We start from the raw sequence: 21,215 nt of genomic DNA, 5'->3' as shown, positions 1-21,215 counted from the left end.
AGAGGAAGATAAGATACACTAGACCCAACAATGCAGACAAGCTGGAGGCCGCTATCAAAGCAACCTGGGCTTCCAAAACACTGCAACAGTGCCACAGGCAAATCACCTCCATACCATGCCGCATTGATGTACTAATTCATGCAAAAGGAGCCCCGACCAAGTATTGGTCTAGTGCATACTATACTGTATATGGACATTCTTGTTCCGTAAGCTTTTTTTTCCCCCCATTTGTCTTATGTAATACTAAACTAGTATGTAACATTAAAAAAGAAATGCTTGAAATATATCACTCGGTTTGTAACAAATCGATATAATAATCAGAGTTTTGTACTCAGCGAAAAAACAGTTTCTTTGGAGTTCATCGACGGACACAGCGCTCCATTAACCATGACTATAGGGTCATATCGCCTCCTGCCGGAGTAGGACTAGGAAGAGTGAAAAAAAAAACAAAAAAAAAAAACACACAACTTAGCTACGCCCATGGGCTGTCCTCAGCTGGTATATAACCCCCCCACCCTCCCACTGCTATAGGTATTCAGTTTAGTAGCAAGCAGTATTGGAAGTATCAAAAACTTCTTGGGGTGGGTGCTGTGTCCGTCAAACTCAGAGAAATGGATTTTACGTTGAGTACAAAAATTCAATTTTCTCTTTTGTTAATCGATAGACACAGCACTTCATTAATCATGACTATAGGCACGTTCAAAAGCTGTGCCAAAAGGAAAATGAGGGGTGGGGAAAATGACCCAAGGCTAAACACAAGAGACCTAACAGGGTCAAAGGAGCTCAACCAGAACACAGGAGCCCCATTTGAAATAAAAATTTAGAGAAAAAAAAACACCCCTCAAGAGGGAACAGCCCCTCTTAAACAGCAGACTGCAAAACCTTGCGGCCAAAAGAAGCATCCGCAGATGCCAAAATATCTACTTTGTCGAATTTGGTGAAAGTATGCACCGATGACCAAGTGGCTGCCTTGCAAACCTGAAAATTTCGACACTTTATGACGGAAGGCCCAAGAAGTACTAAGCACCTGAGTAGAATGTGCCCTGACAGGGAAAGGAGGAACTCGACCTTTAATAGAATAGGGCTGAGTCGCCGTCTGTCTGATATATTTAGAGATGGTAGCCGAAGAAGCAGCCAAGCCCTTTCCTTGGTTCTTGTGTAACCACAAAAAGCAAGTGTGACCTACGAAAGGACTCTGTAGCTGCCAGATACAACCGAATCGCCCGAACCACATCAAAGATATGCAAAGCAAATTCGTTGGGATGAGCCAGCTTGAGACACAAGGAAGGCAACACAATGTCCTCATTCACATAGAAGTCAGACACAACTTTAAGTAGAAACGATGGACAGGGACAAAGAACCACTTTATCTCTATGGACCACTAAACTGGGATTACGACAGGATAATGCCGCCAACTCTGACACCCTACGAACAAATGTAATAGCCATCTAGAATGACAGTGGCCTCCACCTATATTCTCAAATGGAGGTTTTTGGAGAACCGAGAGCACCAAGTTTAAATTCCATGGCAGCAAGAGAGACTGTACAGGTGGAGCCACATGTCGAACCCCCTGAATGAAGGTACAAACAAAGAGGGCGTGGCTAGGGGGGGGTCGCTAAAAAAAAAAATGATTGCCAATGCAGACACCTGGCTCTTGATGGTACTTAAGGCCAACTTCTGCTCCACAGCCCGTTGAAGAATGACCAAGATTCGAGCCACAGAAAAGGGAGGATAAGCACCAATCGACTCACACCAAGAAATGTACGCTTTCTACGTACAATGGTATAACCTGCTAGAAATCAACTTCCTCGCCTTCAACATAGTAGGGATCATTGATTCAGGCAAACTTCTATCCCTCAGTACCTGGCTTTCAATAGCTAAGCCGTTAAAACCAGTGACTGTATAGCAGGATGGTAGATTAGCTCTTCGGACAACTGGTCCTCTCTAAAAAAGGTAGCCCTCAAGGCACACTTACGGCCACCAGAATGATTGAAAGACCCTCGCCCTCAATTCTTAGTAGGAACTGCGGCTTGAGCCGAGGATGATACTGGCCTTACAGTGCCCCCTGGACGTTTGCGCCATCTGCCAGAGGAACTCATGACCTCTGCAGTCCCGGAAGCACAAAATAATTTTCTATGGGCTGAGAAGGAGAGCTCACGTTTGCAACAAGGCTCCTTCCCTTTTGTAGACTGTGGCAGACAAGTACTCTTCTCACCGTGAGACCCTTAAGGATGTCATCCAGAGTAGCCCCAAACAGGCGATTGCCTTGAAAGGGCAGATCAATGAGAGCTTTCTTGGAGGCTTGGTTCGCAGATCAATTCTTATGCCACAGCACACGCCTAATCACCATTGCTGAAACTGAGAGCTTGGACAGTATTGTAGCAGTATCCAAAGATGCATCACATCAGAACTGGAGCCCCTGGACCAACTGGTCTGCCAGATCAACGTAAGCAGAGGGAACCTGCTCATTACCCAGACCCTGACACAAAAGTTTGCCCGTTAGGGTCTGAAACACCAGGGCTGAGGTCAAAACTGGTCGCAATGCCGAACCAGCCATAGTAAACTTGCTGCGTGATTACGAAGTCACCTTATTAGTAAATAAAAGTCCAAGTAACACACCAGACAGGTCAGGGATAACGGAGAAGTTTAAAGAAGGGTTAGGTTATAAAAAAAACATCCCAAACTTTGAACATCTCACAGAGCACTGTTCAATTCATCATCCGATAATTGAAAGAGTATGGTACAACTGCAAACCTACCAAGACATGGCCATCCACCTAAACTGACAAGCCGGGCAAGGACAGCATTAATCAGAGAAGCAGCCAAGAGGCCCATGGTAGCTCTGGAGGAGCTGCAGAGATCCACAGCTCAAGTATTATTTGTGCACTCCACAAATCTGGCCTTTTTGGAAGAGTAAATCAACAAACTTTAAAATCAGCCCAAATCAACCCTTCAATGTTATAGTATCCTAAAATCTCCCACCTAAAAAGTGCAAATGCAAAAATCCTATTAAATGATATTACCCATCAAAAGTCTCTAAAAATCAGTGCAAAAAATGTAATAAAAGGTAATGATAAAAAAAATCTGTAGAAGTGAAAGAATATCATATATATAAGAAAAAAAAAAAAAAAATTCATACAAGTGCAAAAGTCCAGTGAAATAAATAGGTGTTAAAAAAAAAATCCAAAGAATTCATAAACTATATCCATTCATTATAATATAGATCAAATTCTAAATAAGAAAAAGACATGCAGCGCATCACAAGAAATCCCAGATTAGAAAAATGGAATCAGTGGAAACAGTAAAGTCCAATCAATAGTAAAGTCCAATCAATGGTAAAGTCCAATCAATGGTAAAGTCCAAAAGTTAGCAGAATTCCTCCAGGATAATCCAAAAGCATTGCCATCCACCACACCCAGTGAGATAGGAACAGCCCTCCCCCAAGGTAATGAATTTACCAGAATGCTGGCAAATTACTGAACAAGCCCACCTCTTAGAGGGCTATATCATTGGACAAAAAGCAGGTTCCAGACTGTAAAAGAGGGAGCGCACGCGGACCTCGGGTAATATCGCTTTATTATGGGACAAAAAATACGGTTAAATCACACTCATATTTCCATCCTTGTTGCACAAGCACTTCGGCATGTCAATAGAAGCTCCTCGCTCCTCCAGTCCCTACAAGTTTTCCTCCGGTCTCCTCTCTCGCGGCTGCCGCCGATATGAGCCCGCTCTCTATCACTTCCTGCTTGCGGCTCCCCCGCCGGGTCACTACGTGCTGGTACTAGTGCGCCTGCGCATCAGTCCACCGTCACACACCGCTGGAAGGGTTAGCCTAATGCCCCATACACACGTGCAGATTATCTGCAGACTTTTGTCTGCAGACTTACCAAAACCATATAATATGAGGTCAAACCTAAACACTTTAAATTTGTATGCAATCTGGCAGGCCCTTGCACTACATAGAAAAGATAAGTCTGCAGACAAAAGTCTGCAGATAATCTGCACGTGTGTACGGGGCATAAGCCTCGGCCGAAGCTACGGAGGGGGCTACGGAGTGGAGGAATCCACAGGGGTGTGCTGCTTCTGCTGGTTGCCACGGACACGCCATCCACTACACCCAGTGAGATAGGAACAGCTCTCCCCCAAGGTAATGAATTTACCAGAATGCTGGCAAATTACTGCACAACAAGCCCACCTCTAAGAGGGCTATATCATTGGACAATCCTTAGATTAACAGCAGCTTGTATCCATATGAAAAATACAAACTAGGGAGGACCATAGCGTAATATTGCAAACACTCAAATTTATTTAAAAGGAAGAAAATGGTTCCACTCATATGTGAACAATGTAAAAGCGCATAGACTGATAACCACCAACAGCCATGACTGAATCCAGGCAGAGGAGGAACATCAGAACGCAGTAAGTAACACACTCGTCAGCTGCCGGGGGGCCGCGCGTCATTTCCGGTCAGGCGCAGTGTGTCTGTAATCACCTCTTGTTGCCGTACAAAGCTGATCCCGACATGTTTCGTCATACAGACTTAATCATGGGATTGGCTGTACGGACTAGCAGCGTTAATTTATCTGCTGAGGGAGGGGTGCAACAGACCAATCACCTGGCTCGTGTCCCAGCTGCCTGGATTACTGCAAAACCTGCAAATAATGCCAGTCACAGCTATATTTATGGTAAAAAAAATTAGAGTTATTTCATATTATATCATTATCAGATAGAATATATAACAATTGAATAAATAAATGACCAATGACATTAATAACTTAAAACACAATAAATAATAAATCCATAACCTAAATACAAAGCATAAAAACATATAAAAACGTAAACGAAAAAAATGTTTTCCTCTCTTGGTTGAACTAGATGTGCCTTTTTAAACCTAACTAACTATGTACCAGCTTTATTCATTAATTTAAAAAAAATGTAATCATACTTCAGCAGGATGGCAACCAATATGAAGATATTGGATATGTTTTCACAAGGTAAATATTCACTTTTTCAATTTTAAAATGTTAAGGGTTCAGGTGCAAATCCCAACAAGGCGGCTAAAATAATTAAAGAGACTGACTAATTGCAGAGATATACAGATCTCCCTCTAGTGGCTGATGTAAGTCTGTGGACTTCGTACAATACAAATACAGGGAACAGAATGCATGTATTATATATATATATATATATATACACATACATATATATATATATATATATATATATATGAAAATATAAGGAAGTATTTCAGTGCTATGCTGTACCCTTATTTTTATCACCAGGTTACAACAATTATTATGTACCGTAAGTGTAATCCAGGGGACAAAAAGCTTTATATATTATACTGAGCCTACTTCCTGAAATCTGACATACAAAGCAATGTCTTATCACATTTTTTAGATAAACAAGGCATCATGATTATCCACCAGCCCTGCAAGACAAAGACAATTTGTTAAATAACAGACTACAAAACAGAATCTTTCATCTGCTTACATAAACCTGCCCTAATGGGCTGGTGTGTGTGTAATAGTGCATGGAATGTGGTAATGAAGAGGGGCTAGTATAAGGCACAGCATACATTTGGCTGGAATAAATGAATAGTATACAGTATATCATCATGCTTGGTCTTTCATATAGATCAAGTTTTATTTTGTTCTAGAAAACTGAGCAGGAATAGGACCCCACAGAAAAAAATTAAAATAGAAATACCATATTAGGCTAGGCTTACATCTGTGTGGGTAGGCGTGTTAATTGCACGTGTTACAGCTCCTGCATAAAAAAAGTGTGCTGCTTTTAAGAAAATGCAGCAGAAGTGCCTTTAACGCTTCATAGTGGTAGTCGGTTAAAGGAGCACCCAAAATCAGCGATAAGAATCCCACTTAGATCAAAAGATCATTGTTTTATTGGTAGCAGAACATGTTAAAGCAAACGCGTTTCGGGGCCCTCTCTCAACTAACACTCACCCACAGACCCTCTATCGAGCAGGTCAGTCCAGCACAGCCATAAACTTTTCCAAAAAAATTTACTCTTCATGGAACCTTCATGCACTAAAAAATGTGGTGCGATTTCAGTCCCGCTGCATTAAAAAAAAAAAAAAAAAAAAAAAAAAAAGGGGGTCAGGGACCTTGTTCGCACGGAAATAATGCAGATACAGCAGCCCACAGTACCCAGAACCGGGAATATGTGAACCTAGCCTAAAAGCATACATCTGGCTGGGGACCCACCATCACCAGCTAAATACCCAGAAAACGGAACAAAAAACGAATCTAAATGCTAGAAATACTTAACTAACTGATCACGTGACACCCCGAGTCTCAACTCCTCCCTTTTTTAGGCTGTAAAACAGGAGGATGCTTCTTCAAGCATCCATTTGGCTGCCTGGTGACACAGACCCTTCCTGCTGGCTGTGTGTTAGTGGGGTATAGCAGGTTCCTGAAGACTCCAGGGGTGGCATAATGACATCATGACAAGAGGCAAAAACAAGACTCATGGATATTTAGTCTCAGGTGAGGCAGTGCCGCAGAGTCGCATAACAAAAAGGCTTGGAATAGGTGGGAGAGGGTGAGTGGGTGAACAAAATCTGCCTGGAGAGAAGCTTTAAAGTATATTTTTCTATCACTTCTGCAGTAGTCAAATTTGAGAAAACCCCATTTAATGTCTATGGAAGCATTCCTCAACAAGGTTAGTATGATCTGTTCCAAAACAAAGGCTGGAATCCATTTCCTATTAACATACAATACAGGAGGCCAGCATCTAAGTATTTAAGCGTGTTGCTGTTAGGACAGACCGTGTTCAAATCTAGTTTTCAATTATTAGGATGAGATCTGCCAGCACAGTACAGACAGTGTTAATTATGGCAAAACACAGCTCCTCAACTCCATAAACTGAGAGAGCTGAAGTTTCCAGAAAACAGCATTCACAAAAGGTAAGCTGCAACTTTTTTCTTCCACATTATGCAATGTGAATGGGGATGCGTAACAAATATGAAGTAGGTGTTATCCCACTTTGGTGGCAAGAAATACCCTAAAGCCCTGCACACATAGGCCGAATGTTGAGCGGCATTGGCTGCTTCAATAGAAACCGGCTGACATTCGGCCCGTGTGTACTGCAGCTGGTCCGACAAACAGCCAGATTCTGTTGCAGGGGCATGACAGAAAAAAGGGTCTGCCGACTGGCTCCCGCTCAATACTCTCAGCCAATGGCTGAGAGCACTGACTTGAGTGTTCTGGTTGGGGGGGGGGGCTGTCCCCCTGTCAGAACACAATAGAACAGCAGGGGAGATCGCTGTACTAACATTGGATTGTTAGTACAGCGGCTCCGACCTAAGCGGGTGCTTATTTTTTTGGTCAGCCAGCTGGGTTGAACAAAAACAAAAAACTTGCAGCGTGAACTAGGCCTTAAGGCTTCGATCACACTAGTGAGACTCCAAAGTCACGCAATTTCAAGTGTGACTTTCATGTGACTTTTACACTCCCTGACACTCAAGTTTCAAGAAAGTTGCATTAAAATAGTGCAGGAACCTTTTCTAAGTCGCTGTGACTTTAAGTTTCATAGATTTGACCGGGTTCGATTGAAATCAATGGCCTGTGACTTGTCATGCGACTGTGTGTACTTTTGTCCCCTACATTATGCCTGTAACATCCTGTGCTTGTGTTTTACATTTCTCCAATACATTTCTATTGCATCCTATGGGAAGTGCAGCCATTCCTCATTCATTCGTTCATGTTGTCTGCAGCAGTGGCAGGGCGTGCACCCTAGCAGGAGTTTGTTCACTTTCAGCCCAAAAGATCTAGTTGGAGCAGCGAAACCCGGCAAGGTAGCATTGACAAGTCGCACAAGTGTGAACAGAGCCTTAATCTATTGTTGATCCAGATGAAGAATGATTTTTTTAAATCAATATTAATAGCCATTTATATTTTATGCATTTATAAACACATCCAGCTTTCTTTTTAAAGCAACCTCCCAAGCTGGCTAGAACACGCTCTTGTTAAAGACTATTCCACCAAGCTCTTTACTGTATTAAATTGTATTGTAATTGTACTGTCTGCCCTTATGCTGTAAAGGGCTGCGTAAACTTTATAAAGCTATATAAATCCTGTATAATAAAGCGACCATAATTTAATCCCAATACTTACTGCATATAGTGTCCCTGTGTATGTAATTGCTAGATACCCATGCATAAATTTAATTCATAGTTCCTGTGTGTGGTCAGTCTTCTTCCTCAGTGTATTATAACTGAGCCGGTTTGTGACGCAGTTGAAGCTTTGAAGGCTAGAATACTGCACAATCTATGCCAGTGTTTCTCAACCTTTTTTCAGTGAAGGCACCCTTTATAATTATGGACAGTCTCTAGGCCCCCCCATTCTAAAATGTAAAAAATTATTCTAAAAGTTTTACATATAATGCAGTAGCATCTTCACACCTAGGACACCCAACGTTAGAGGTAATTTTTTCTTCCAAAGCAAAACACGTTGGCACACTGGTACTGACTAGTATTCCAATGTTTATCTTCTCCCTCAATTTCTCTCCATCAGTCAGCTAATGTGACCCCCAGTTCTGAGGGAGAGAGGAGAGTCAAACAAGGATGCTGTGGAGGCAACAGACATCCTTCTTCTCAACTGATGATATCATTGGTTTTTAGGATGCCAGTGTCTAGAAAGTCGTAATGGTGCATAAAGAAAACCCTTGGCTTAGTGTAACTAAAAGACAGGCTTGATCTACCTGCTGGTTTGTATAACATTTTTGATAAATTTTAAGGCATTTTGCCAAGGCACGCCGAAGAAGCCTCAAGGCACCCTGGTTGAAAAATGCTAGTCTATACTGTCATTTAACATTGAATGGTATAGGTTGGAGCGAAGTGACACTAAGGGTGGGTGTCAGATACTACATATCATATTAGCTGCCTGGCCATCAAAAGAAAAGGCATATACATTTATTGCATGCGTTTAACAATTTCAAAAACATTTTAAATTAGACCAGAGTTGGTCTGTGATGTCCAATACCAATAAACCTCAATCCCAACATGCAACTATATGTGTGTAGTGTTCAAAATGCACAGCTTTGACATTCTGCAGTGCTTAATAGAAAGCTTAAGCAGATCAATCCCTGCCCCTAGAAGCACTTACAACTAAATATTTCTTCCACCCCCCACACCAACTTTGGGTCCTATTCACGTACCTGCTCAATTTTGAGATTTCAAACCTACTTCAGACCCCAACAACATGTTTATTTTTGTGGTACATCATTAACATGTGAAATGATTCTACTGAGAATGTGTTCTTTCATGTTCCCAAATAAAAGCTATGTGCAGACATCCAATTTTAGTTGATAACAGAGTTAGGACAAAAAGGGAAAACTTTTTTACTGAAAGTAGATTAATTAGAATCCCACAAAACCCAAAATGTTTCCATGTCTTAATAAAAAAGCATACTGAAATGTGTGTTCTTTTCCAGTGCAGATCTACGACTTCCTACCATACCAGAACAAGATGTTTCATTATCAAATAGGAAGTAAACAGGAAGTCTCATAGATGATTACATTATTATCATAAGCCATGGTTGTTTAAATGTGGGCAGCCCAGAGATTTCAGCTGCTAAGAAACGAAGACCGTGAGCAAACCCTGCTCGTCCATTTGCCAAGACCTGTGATCTCTCAGCAGCTGTAGTAGCATTAATCTCTGGACTATCAAAACTATTCAAAGTCATGCACACAAGCACTGGATTGCCAGCTAGTTTTGCTAGTCTCCCATTTCGGTGGATTTCATTTTTTAAAATTGTGCAATATTTATTTATTTTCTCAGTGCACTGAAACACAAAGCATTGGTGGCAATATGGCCAAGCCAATAAAGACTGGTCAAACTGGACCCCGGTAGTAGTGAATAGAGAAGAGGTAAAGCAGGAGTCCTTGCACAGCACAACAAAGTAGAAAGCTCTGCGTGCATAAATGATGGGCAAAAATGACTGCTCCCATGTCTATATGGATTTACAAAACTATACACAAATACAATGATTTAAATACACATACACTTATTACTGACGCTATTATTAAGTTCATTGTGGTCCTTCTCACACAGGTAAATATGCAGAGAGCCCTCTGATCAGAAGTTTCAAGTGATCCTGTAACTTGAAATTGCAAATATTAACAGATGTACCCTGCAAAAGGAGATTACTCCTGTCCAGCAGCCACTACCTTCGATCTACGTTCTTTTCCAGCACAGTCACTGTATTCTGACACTTTTGGATAATTTAGATTCCTGGTCCACCACTTTGCAATGTGGTTTCTCTTTCCAGGCCTACATCATTACAGGACACAGCAGAGAAGCAGCAGCTAGCAGGAACCACAATGGGGGACACACCATCTTGTATATCTAGAAGTTTTGGATAGTAGATTTAGCAGTAGCTCTTGAACAGAAAAAACATTGGCGTCGCTGCGGACAGAAAAGGTGGGCATGAAAACTATTTCTTTTGCAAAGTGCTTCTCTTTGATAGGGTATACTTAAAGAGGTTGTAAACTCTCCATGATGACTTTCCATCATATAAATCTCTGATAAGCACTTTACTAATCACATTGTGTAAAATCATTCTAACCTTCTCCTTTCTCTTGTAATCTGTCCTTTTTCTTTTCCTGACGTCACCGGCGCATGTGCAGATATTCCTCTGTTTACGGCACGTTCATCGTGTCATCAGTCCTTTCATTACATGACGTGGCTCTGACATTTCCCATCTACGGCACTGGACTGAGATACCGCAATATTTCCCTTTCACAAGTTCCTGAAACACCCCATGTGACTCGCAACGTCACAGGGGGTGTAAATGTCAGCCGCACAGTACAGCAAACAGGAGCTGAGAGCCGACATGGTTACCATAGCAACTGCCACTAAAACGAGGCTTGACTAAGTGATTACTGAGCATGTGCGAGATTACAGCCGGGACAAGAAGAAAGGGCGGAAGTAGAGTCAGAAGACATTTGCTGTCATGACGCTGGCTTCTCACAAACAGGAAGATTTTACAAAACACTAAAAAACAAGTAAGAGACATATGAAGGGGCACAACATTGATGCAGAATAGTTTCTAAAGCCTTACTGTACTGTCTTTATTAAGAAGAAGCTTTTGATGGGCAGAGTTTACTTCCTCTTTAAAGTGATTCTAAAGGCTCGTAATTTTATTAAAACAAACCTAATTTACTTACCTGCTCTGTGCAATGGTTTTGCTCAAAACAGCCCCATTCTCTCTCTTCTCGGGTCCCCTGCTGGTGCTCCAGGCACCTTCCCCCCGCTAGCAAAAGGGGGCACTTGTGTGTGCTCACTCCCAAGCTAGCCCTCTATGTCCATTGGGCACAGAGCATGGTAGGCTCCACCCCATCCTCACTGGCTGTGATTGGCTCCCGCTGTGTCTGAGCCAATGAGGAAAGAACGTCTCAACTCTTGTGCACATTGCTGGTTTAATATCGGGATCAGGTACGTATTTAGGGGGGCTGGCGGGGAAGCTGCTTGTAGAAGGTTTTTTACCTTAATGCATAGAGTGCATTAAGGTAAAAAAAAAAACTTCTGCCTTTAGAAAGGTCCTTTCACTACTCTGGTTTATGCAAGACCAGGCCATGTCTTTATCCGCCCAGGAGCTGGTGGCCAGGGGCGTAACTACAGGGGTTACAATTGCAACCAGGCCCCATGCTCCGGGGGGCCTGTGCGGCTCCCCTGTACACCTGGATAGGAGGAGCGGCGGGGGAAGCATGTCGAGAAATCACGGTCCTGTAGCTGCAGGAGGAAAATGGAGGAGATTGTTTCCTCTGTATGCTGCCCCCACCATTCCTCCTATCCAGTTCACTTGTGTTCTGCTATCTCTGGGCCCCTGTGCGCTCCCCCCCCCCCCACACACGGTGCTCCTTCCCCTCTCCTGCTGGCTGCTGCAGGAGATGTGTCACAATAGAGAACCAGGAAAGGGTCGGTAAATATGTAATTTACCAGCTCATTCCTTTTCTGAATGGACAGAGTCATAGTCAGTAACATTGCAAAAAAAAAATAAAATACAATGATAAAAAACAATACAATAAAAATACCAAAAAATAAAAAACTACTGACACCAGTGGATGAACTTCCAGGATCGCAAAGGTCACACTTGCGACCGGGCCCTGGCATTCCACCAACAGGCAGGCCCCAAGATGGCAGGAAGGGGGCCCACTGAAGAACTTGTGAAAGGGTCCGGCCGCGAGACCCTAATAAAGGGCCCCACAATGAGATTAAAGGGCCCCAGGATCAGTGGGAAGAGCCCCAGGCTTGAAGGGAAGGGCCCCGGTCAGGGGTTTGGGGGGCTCTTCATGGTTTCTTGCACCAGGGCCCAGAAGGTTCTAGTTACGCCTCTGCTGGTGGCCTCACAGTAAAGCATATATATTGGTGTTGGCCATAGAAAACTATACCCTACACTGTATCCATGTGCTGAGCAGATCCATTTACATACCCTCACCGTCTTCATAGCAGCCTTCCATAATCCCCTGTTCAGCAGACCTCAGACTTGGGAGATCCTTTGGCAGGTAAGATATGTCACGTGTATGTTTCTGTGGAAGTAGACGGGCTAATAGAAGGGCAGGAGTAAGGTAGCTTGGGTCCCTGTTCCCTTGGCTTGCATCACTTTTTACATCTGTTCATCTATGGGGATAATTCATGTAAACTCCAAATACAACGTATCTATGAAGCTTTGAAAAAAAACAAAATAAAAAAAAAAAAAACACACCACCACAAACTATGATGAGCACAGTATGTGAGTCAATAACCCAATTAAGTCACACCAGAAGTTCTGATGAAAATAAAAAAAAAAGTATACATTTTATTTTAAGAAGCTGCCAGGTTCTGACAGGTAGGAGCTAGTGAGGTGTAAAGACTTCACATCTCAGGCCGTTAATGAACAGAATAATTTATAGATGGGTAAACTTTGCCGTCAGTTCAGGAAATATGCAGACAGAAGAGGCCGGGAAAGACCTACATGTCAACTTTATTTTCCAAAATACTTTAGGAACGTTTTGAACCTTTGATGTGCTGACTTCGTAAAGGGAAGCTTGAGAATACAAATGGGTCAAACTAATGAAGTTCTCCAACTTATTAAAAAAAAAAACAAAAAAAAAACAAACAACACAAACATTTAGACCAGTGAAGAACCTGTATAATACATGAGGCTGTCAAAAAAGTAGAGGTTCTATAAACAGAAAAGAAATGGAGTGGGAATATTTTGGAAAGGTGAAGAACTTTTTACATTCTATAGGGCAGTGGTCCTCAACTCCGGTCCTCAGGGCCCACTAACAGGCCAGATTTTAAGTATTACCTTGGGGAGATGCAGACTAGAGTACTGCAATCACTAAGCAGCAAATTATATCACCTGGGATGTATTTCAGCTATCTTGCAAACCTGGCCTGTTAGTGGGCCCTGAGGACCAGGGTTGAGGACCACTGCTATAGGGTATATAAAAAAAAAAAAAAATATACAAATAAACAAAGAAACACACACACGTACGTACGTACACACACACACACACACACACACACACACACACACTTGGCAATTAACCACTTGCCTACCGGCCGCGGTGTATTTACTGCGGCGGTGTGGCTCTATGGCACAAATGTTCAATAGCCACCGGAGCAGCGATTGTGCCGCGACTGGCTAGCGGGGATGTCAATTAGCGGGTCCTGCGGACCCAATTTCTGCCGGCCGCCCATGATCATCTCCGGGAGAGGCAGAACGGCGATCTGCCTATGTAAACAAGGAAGATTGCTGTTCTTCAAAAGGGACAAGATGGATATTTTGTGTTCCAGCTAAGCAGGAACACAATATCTTAATCTTGTCCCAGTCAGTGCAACCCCTCTCCCCCTACAGTTAGTAAGCACCCCCTAGTGACACACTGAACCCTTTGATCACCCCTGACGTTAACCCCTTCCCTGCCAGAGTCATTCGTGCAGGGACAGTGCAAACTTTTTAGCACTAATCACTGTAAAACCTTCTAGTCCAGAAGTGGTTACACAATCCACATACTGCATTATTGTCTTTATTGCTCTAAAACCAAAAATAGAATTCACAGAGCAACAAATTAGCAGTAGCTGCTCTAACCAAACGGCTTGGAGATTTTTTAAGCTTCTGGACTGCCTCCCAAAATATGGGAGGACTGAGAGGAAGCAGTTGTCAACAGTTTTCATAGCATGTAACCAATTCACACCCTGCCAGGTCAAAAGGGCTTTACAAAGAAACAGCTGCCATTATGGCCATTGAAACTCAGTAGCCTGCAAGCTTTGCCCCTCCGAAAAGAAATGGAGGTCGGAGACTTATATTTTCTGTAATCTGCCATCTCAAACGTTATTTTACATTCTTTTTAGCGGCCTAAAGCAGATCTTCACTCTCTCAATAAACACTGACTATATTAACCTTATGCTGCTTATCAGTAAATGGATAGTAATTTATACATTTACTTATTTTATACTTTTTGTTGCATTTCTTTAGTTACTTCCTGGCCTAAGCAAATGATGTCATACATGCCCGGAGTCTTCAGGAGGAGAGGATGAGTCTTCTCAGTTAAGCACACTCTCCTGCCAGCATTCCTCAGCTAAGGGCAGAAGGATTTGAGAAAGTACATGCATCATTTGCCCTTACTCAAAATGGCCAAGGCCAAAAATGCTAGGGGGTGTTTTCCAACGTGATTTCTCAGCAAAATAAAGCATGGAGAGACATGAATGGATGGATGAGTTTAATTAAGAAAAATGAATTAAATATAACTCTTGGTGTGCAGATAGTTTAGTTCCACTTTAAAAAGCACATATAAATCAGTTTCCTTTGTTTAATTGCAAATTAAATAAAAATGAACAGTGTCACCAGCCAATTGCAGATCTCAAGACCTGATTATTGAATTAGGAGTCAAAGTACAAAGTACTACAGACATACACAAAAAAAGGCTCCACCCACTACTATCCGCCATCAACTGAAATATTAGTTTTGGGTGTAAACCAAGGTGGATTGGACTTATAGAATAAGTAATCATCACTGAGTCTTAGTACACACATTGAAGTTTTCTCATTCAACCCAGCGGGCTGAAGGAAAAAAAAACTAAGCAAAGTTAGTGCGTCGATCTCCCCTGCTGTGCCTTAGTGCCCTGACTTGGTGACTGACCCAAACACCCCAGTTCCTGCTGAAATAGCTGATGTTCGGATCCTGTGTACCAAGCTTTACTCTCCAATCAGAAAGTTAAAGGTCACCTATAGTCTGACAGTTATTGCCTAACATACTCTGTCTCAAGAAGTTAACAGAAAAACAACCAGACTAAGTTTTCTCTGACCCCTTCTAAGCTAAAAAATCAAATAGGGAAAAGAAAGCAAATAATATATAAAAAGAGCTCATATATGAACCTTCTATTTATAGGCTTGAAAACGTATAAAACAATAAAAGACTAAATATACATTTTTGCATATCCCTAATTGTGATTGGTTATCTTTAACTTTTCACAGATACTCAAACACACCAATAAAATGGGTATTCCCCATATATTTACTTTTTTTCCTCCATTTTTTTTTTGTTTTCTAAAACAAGACACTTAAGTGGAATAATCAATATCACTGCTCACCCTTTTCTCTGCAGTGACATCTTCCCCCGATGAGTCCCTCTCATCATGTGCCTCCTTCACAGCTGGCATTTGCTTCTTGTGCGCTGGCTCTCTGTTTAAGGTGGTATAGCCTATATGTTCATAAATCGGGTTTATGGTCATCTTGGCAATGTACTCTGCTGCCTTGGTCTCGATATACAGGGTGATCAGGCCATCGGTTACCAGGTCATGGATTGACTCAAACCTCTTTTCGCCAACAAAATGTTTTCCATCATAGTAAAGTCTGAAGTTTCTGGTCTGATTTCCAAATCTGCCTCAAAATAAAAAAAAAAAAAAAGAGAAAAAACAAATATGAAAACCTTCAAGATCATTTTCTAAAAACGTCTGGATTGAACCAAGCAGACACTTTATACAAGTCAGTTCATTACATATGTGGAAAAAGTAATATATCCAGCAGTTTGGTTGAGTTTTTTTTTTTCTTTTTCACTGCCAGAACTGTGTCTTCTTTCAGCAGCCTGCCTAGAAGATGTTATACACACTTACAATAGGCGCTTCTATTGCACTTAATCAATACAGTGATTTGATGCAGTGCAAAACCTCCACAGCCTTGTCATTTACTAGGAAGAGGCTATTCAGGGAGCATTTGGCTCTCGTGCCAACAATTACACTGAATTGCATCTGCTGCCAGAGTCTCATCTAAATAGGACAGAATGGCACAAGGGTAAGTATTCTTTATTTCTGGCTGAAATCCAAGTACTAACTCTTTGGTGTTTTACAAAGGAAGCTCTATGGTAAGCTTGCTGAAACTCAAGAGATTTTCACATAATCTATGCATTGGCCAGCAGCCTTAAGTGATGGGTTAGGCATTGCAGTTTTTTCTTCCATTTACATGTTGCTGCATCACGCAACAGATTGGAATAAAAAAGAAAAAAAAAATTAAAGGGCTGCTTTATACAAATGCAAATTTTAAGCCGTCCTGTGACCATATATACAGAAATATACAAGACCATATGCAACATACTTAAAACAGATTTTAATTTAAAAAAAAAAAACCCCTTCTGCTATCCTAGTTGTCAAGCATCACTCCCCCAGATGTCTACCAATATTAACACTAATGGCAAATTGGGATCTGTTTGTTTTTTGGGGGCCGCCACTTCTGAACCAAATATTGGTAATTTTAAAGCCAACAATAAAAATAACCAGAACCAAAGAATCACAGACCAGAAACATTTTTTTGGTTATACTTGGGAGAAAAATTAGAAAAGAAAAGTGTGGAATATGTTTTTTTTTTTACAATGATAAATAATAGATCTATGACATGGTATTCAAGCTATATAACTTGAAGACCTAATGAAAGATTTCTGAGACTTATGTAAAGTCTTAAATTATTACAAATTCTCTTAGCTGATGACAAGCAAATCCTGGAATTACAGTTCAAGTAACACTGTACTTCTCAATGCAGTGCTCAAACAAGAGAAATATGCATTTCTTCTACTAGGGGGCACTGCAGGTGACAGGCCCCAGTTTAGTTTGCTTATGGGTTCCACTTTGTACCTCCTATAGTTGGGTGATTGTTGGGATAAAATAGATGATCATTTCTGACCTTTAAAGCCTTAATTTACAGGTAAGGGGGTAAATTTGTCTAACAAATTAATTTAACTTTTTTTTTTTTACTGTATCCCTATTGTTTTGGTAGGACGTCATATGATGTCCTCACAAGAATGGGCCGCTCTGTGGTGTGATCTGTCATTTGTGTCATGTGATCGGTGTGACCAATCACAACAGATCACATGACAGTTGTAAACCATGAATGGCTCTCTTTCATGCCATTAATTGTATACAATTGGGTTTCTAGCTGTGATTAGTCACTGTACCTAAATTAAGGTACAGACAGGGCCAATCATAGCCCATTTGTACCATGTGATTAGCTGTGACCAATGACAGCTAATCACAACAACAGACTTTCAACAGACACGGTCTTTCAGTATATTTGATTATAGCACTGAAACTCACTTCCCTACGCAAGTATATATTGCTCTTCTATATATTTTTCACCATACTTTCCCAAAACTGAATCTGTATCTGTCTGTGTTGGAGAGTGCCAAATCCAGAAGTTCACTCAGTTTCTTTCCTTTTCAAAGCACTTTAAATTCCTACCACTCATTGTGAATTGCATGCATGCATTTATCCTGCATTTCAGGAAGTGAGAGTTGTTTCTGGAAATGCTGAGCCAATGTTTTAATGTCATCAACACCATAGTCTTGTAGTTCTTTTTCCGATTGCCAGGCAAAGGTATCAAACACTGCAGTGGAACATTCAATATTCCTTTGAATGAGAAATCCCTCTTCTAGATATTTTTCACCATACTGAATGAATATGTCCTTTTCATGCTGGATCAAAGTTGTTGCAGTATTACCGAGCCCGTGCAACTGTACATCTTGATACTGTCCTTTGAGTGATGTTCCAGTTAGAAATCTCTCATACTGTTTTGGCACATATTTGGAGTGATTTTAACCACTTAAGCCCCGGAAGATTTTACCCCCATTCCGACCAGGGGGTATTTTGCGATTCGGCACTGCGTGAATTTAACGCACAATTGCGCGGTCGTGCGACGCTGTACCTAAACGAATTTGACGTCCTTTTTTTCCCACAAACAGAGCTTTCTTTTGGTGGTATTTGATCACCTGTGCGATTTTTTGATCACGCGCTATAAACAAAAAAAGAGCGTCAATTTTGCAAAAATAGCAATATTTTTCACATTTTTTTATATGAAATTCCCCCCAAAAAAAATGTAAAAATCAAAATTTTTAAAAATTTTCGGCCAATTTGTTTTATGCTACCTATGTTTGGTAAAAAAAATCGCAAAAAGCGTATTTTGATTGGTTTGCGCAAAAGTTATCGCGTTTACTAACAAAGGGAAAGATTTTTGTCATTTTTGTTGTTTTTTTTTTTAACGCGTAATGGCGGCGATCTGCGATTTTTTTTGCGGTACTGCGACATTGCGGCGGACAGATCGGACCCTTGACTGACATTTTTGACACTTTTGGGGTTACCAGTGACATTTCTACAGTAATCAGTGCTATACATATGCACTGTTACTGTAAAAATACACTGGTAGTGAAGGGGTTAACTTTATTTGGAAGGGAGGGGCTGTGTGTGTCCCTAGGGGCGTGGTTTCTACTGTGATTGGCTGTGGCTCTAGCTGTAAGGACACTGATCAACGGATCTACATACCAGATCCGTTTTATCAGTGTCTTTGCAGCGAGGAGAATGACAGGCAGTTTGTTTACACAAGCTGCCTGACATTCTCCCTCTCCCCTGCCGATCGCCGAGTGACCGGCGGACATCGGGTCCGCTGGTCACACGCGCGGGGGGGTCCGTGACCACGCGGGAGCGGGAGCGCGCCCCCGGGGGCGCGCGCTCGCTCCCTAGACCCTCACAAGCAAGCAACGTAGCCCTACGTTAGTTTGCCTGTGAGGGGCTGACCGCCGACGTAGATAGTCGTGCGGCGGTCGGCAAGTGGTTAAAGAAGAAATAGTGTTTTTCACATGCAACTCAATTGTGCTTAAGAAAAGCTCTTCCCTTTGAAATAAAAAGGGAGAGGTTCTTAATAATTTCTAGTTAGTTAAGCAGAAAATGGAGCATGTGAACACATTTAAAATCAGTTAGTTTTTTCAACACACCCATGTGCAACTGCAGAAGCACTGTCTTTCTGCAGCAACACTTTCCAGGTGGACTGTCACACATTTCCAATCTTTGACAAGGGCAGAGAGAGCACTAACTTTGCTTGACACCCATATTATGTCATGCAAGTACTGAAATTTCTGGATTTTTTTTCCAGGAAAACTTTCAGCTACCTGCTATAGCTGTCACATTCTCTTGGATGAATACTGGTAAAACTAGTACAGCTTCTTTAAAACCAGTCAAGGTCATCAATGCTTTTTCGCTCTTTCACAGAGCTTAATACACTTAAATTTAATCTGTGTGCAACACAGCGAATGCCAATTACATCGCTGAGATGTTGACGTACTTTCTGTACCAGTCCATTTTCAGCTCCAATCATGCTTGCAGCACCATCTGTACCAATTCCAATCAGCTGGTTTGAAAAAAGCCAGTCTAAAAGACCATGTGTCTTCAGCTCTTTAGTGATGGTTTTCAAGTACCCATCTGCAGTTGCCATTTCAAGAGGTAGGACTGATAGGAATACTTCTTTGATCCTATTGTTATTGGCGTATCTGACATACAATATTAATTCTTCTACTCCTCCTTTGTCAGTTGATCCATCTAGCATCAAACTAACATATTTCGCCTCCTTTAGCTCACAGATGAGTTCTTTCCGGATTACAGTTGCAATATCAGATTAAATCCTTGCATCTCTTTTCATTTGCATACTCCTCTCTCACAGCAACCCCTAGTTTCCCTGTTAGCTCTAACAAACCTTTAAAGTCTGTATAAGGCTAGTTGTTTATTTGCAATATATAGGCCAAATTTAATAGAACGTTCATGTGAAGACCCCCTGGTCCATTTTCTAAATGCATACAGCCAATGGCATAACTTCTGGAGCCAACAGGGCATGTTTGGCCTAATACATTTTTCATGCTGAAGAGACTTTCCATGTTTTTTGAAGGTCTCACGTTTAAATGGTCCTGAAAACCCTTTCACAACATTAGATGTACGATTAGCAATGCCAGGGAAGAAGGCACAACACTCACATATGGCTATACCTGTGTTATGGTCAAATTTAAGCCATGTGAGTGCTTTGCACCAATCTTGCTTAAACTTCCTTCTTCCATCATTTTGAGGGTGACTTGTTGAAGGGGACTCCTCTGCTGGTTGTTCTTCTCTTGTGCAGTTTGATTTTGCAATAACATGTTGCACTGCACTTTCTGAACAAGAAGTCTTTGGAAAGAAATTTGTTATCCGCAGTTGCTTGGCATCTTCTGGCGTCACAGCTTTTGCGGCACGTTTCATTTTTTCTCAATTCACAAACAAAGATGTTTTAGTTAAAATCCCAATAAGTGTATATTTTATGGTTTGCGTGAAAGTATGGTATATATACTGGAGTTATTTATTTTTTTTATACTACTAATGGCGGCGATCAGCAACTTATGCCCCGTACACACGTACCAATTGCCGGCCGTAAATATTCAGCCGACGACCGATCGGCCTATTGTAGGCTTGTTAGTATGATGTTTCCGACAGCCGACAGCGCACTTTCGGCCGAAAAGAATCTGTCGTGTAGGCATTAAAATTTTTGTTGGCCAACACCAGAACGGCCGATTGTTCGCCAGTCAGTACAGAATTCGGCCGACAATCAGCAGATTTGCAAGACTGGGCATGCTCAGAAAAGAAAAAAGACAAGGAAAGTTAACCATCACATGACATCACTTCTGCAGTCGGCTGTTGTTGGCCGACAAAATTCGTGTGCAGTCTTTTGCAGTTTTCAACAGACACGACAGCCCTGGACAAAAGACGGCTGATCGTTCGGCCGACGATCGGTACGTGTGTACGAGGCATTAGAGCTGGACTGTAATGGTGAGGCATACAATCTGACACTGACACTGGGAGGGAACTAACTGCCACTGACATCTAAAATGACATTTTCAGGCAGAGTAGGCTGGAAGCGGACTGGAGAGGAGCGCCG

The 21,215-nt window shown here is 41.7% G+C and overlaps 1 protein-coding gene and 1 pseudogene across 3 annotated transcripts in view; both read right to left on the bottom strand.

Moving 5' to 3' along the window:
- Positions 1-21,215, bottom strand: part of CHN1 (chimerin 1) — a gene marked incomplete at its 5' end in the record, with an annotated part of 205,135 nt that overhangs the window by 74,263 nt on the left and 109,657 nt on the right. For both annotated transcript variants that reach the window (XM_082260779.1, XM_082260778.1), the window contains one exon: positions 15,593-15,881. In XM_082260779.1, the coding sequence (XP_082116905.1) occupies positions 15,593-15,881 (289 nt within the window). The remainder of the gene's footprint in view (positions 1-15,592; positions 15,882-21,215) is intronic.
- On the bottom strand, positions 17,725-20,542 carry LOC309557723 (zinc finger protein 862-like; annotated as a pseudogene). Its single transcript has 3 exons — positions 20,206-20,542; positions 19,120-20,099; positions 17,725-18,054 (listed from the first exon to the last, which is right to left on the bottom strand). The product of its transcript is annotated as a zinc finger protein 862-like (transcript).

The sequence above is a fragment of the Pelophylax lessonae genome (genome assembly GCF_965119305.1).
Source record: "Pelophylax lessonae genome assembly, chromosome: 6".
Taxonomy (NCBI): domain Eukaryota; kingdom Metazoa; phylum Chordata; class Amphibia; order Anura; family Ranidae; genus Pelophylax; species Pelophylax lessonae.
Note: the sequence above shows the minus strand (reverse complement) of the source record. Positions and strands in the feature narration are given on the sequence as shown.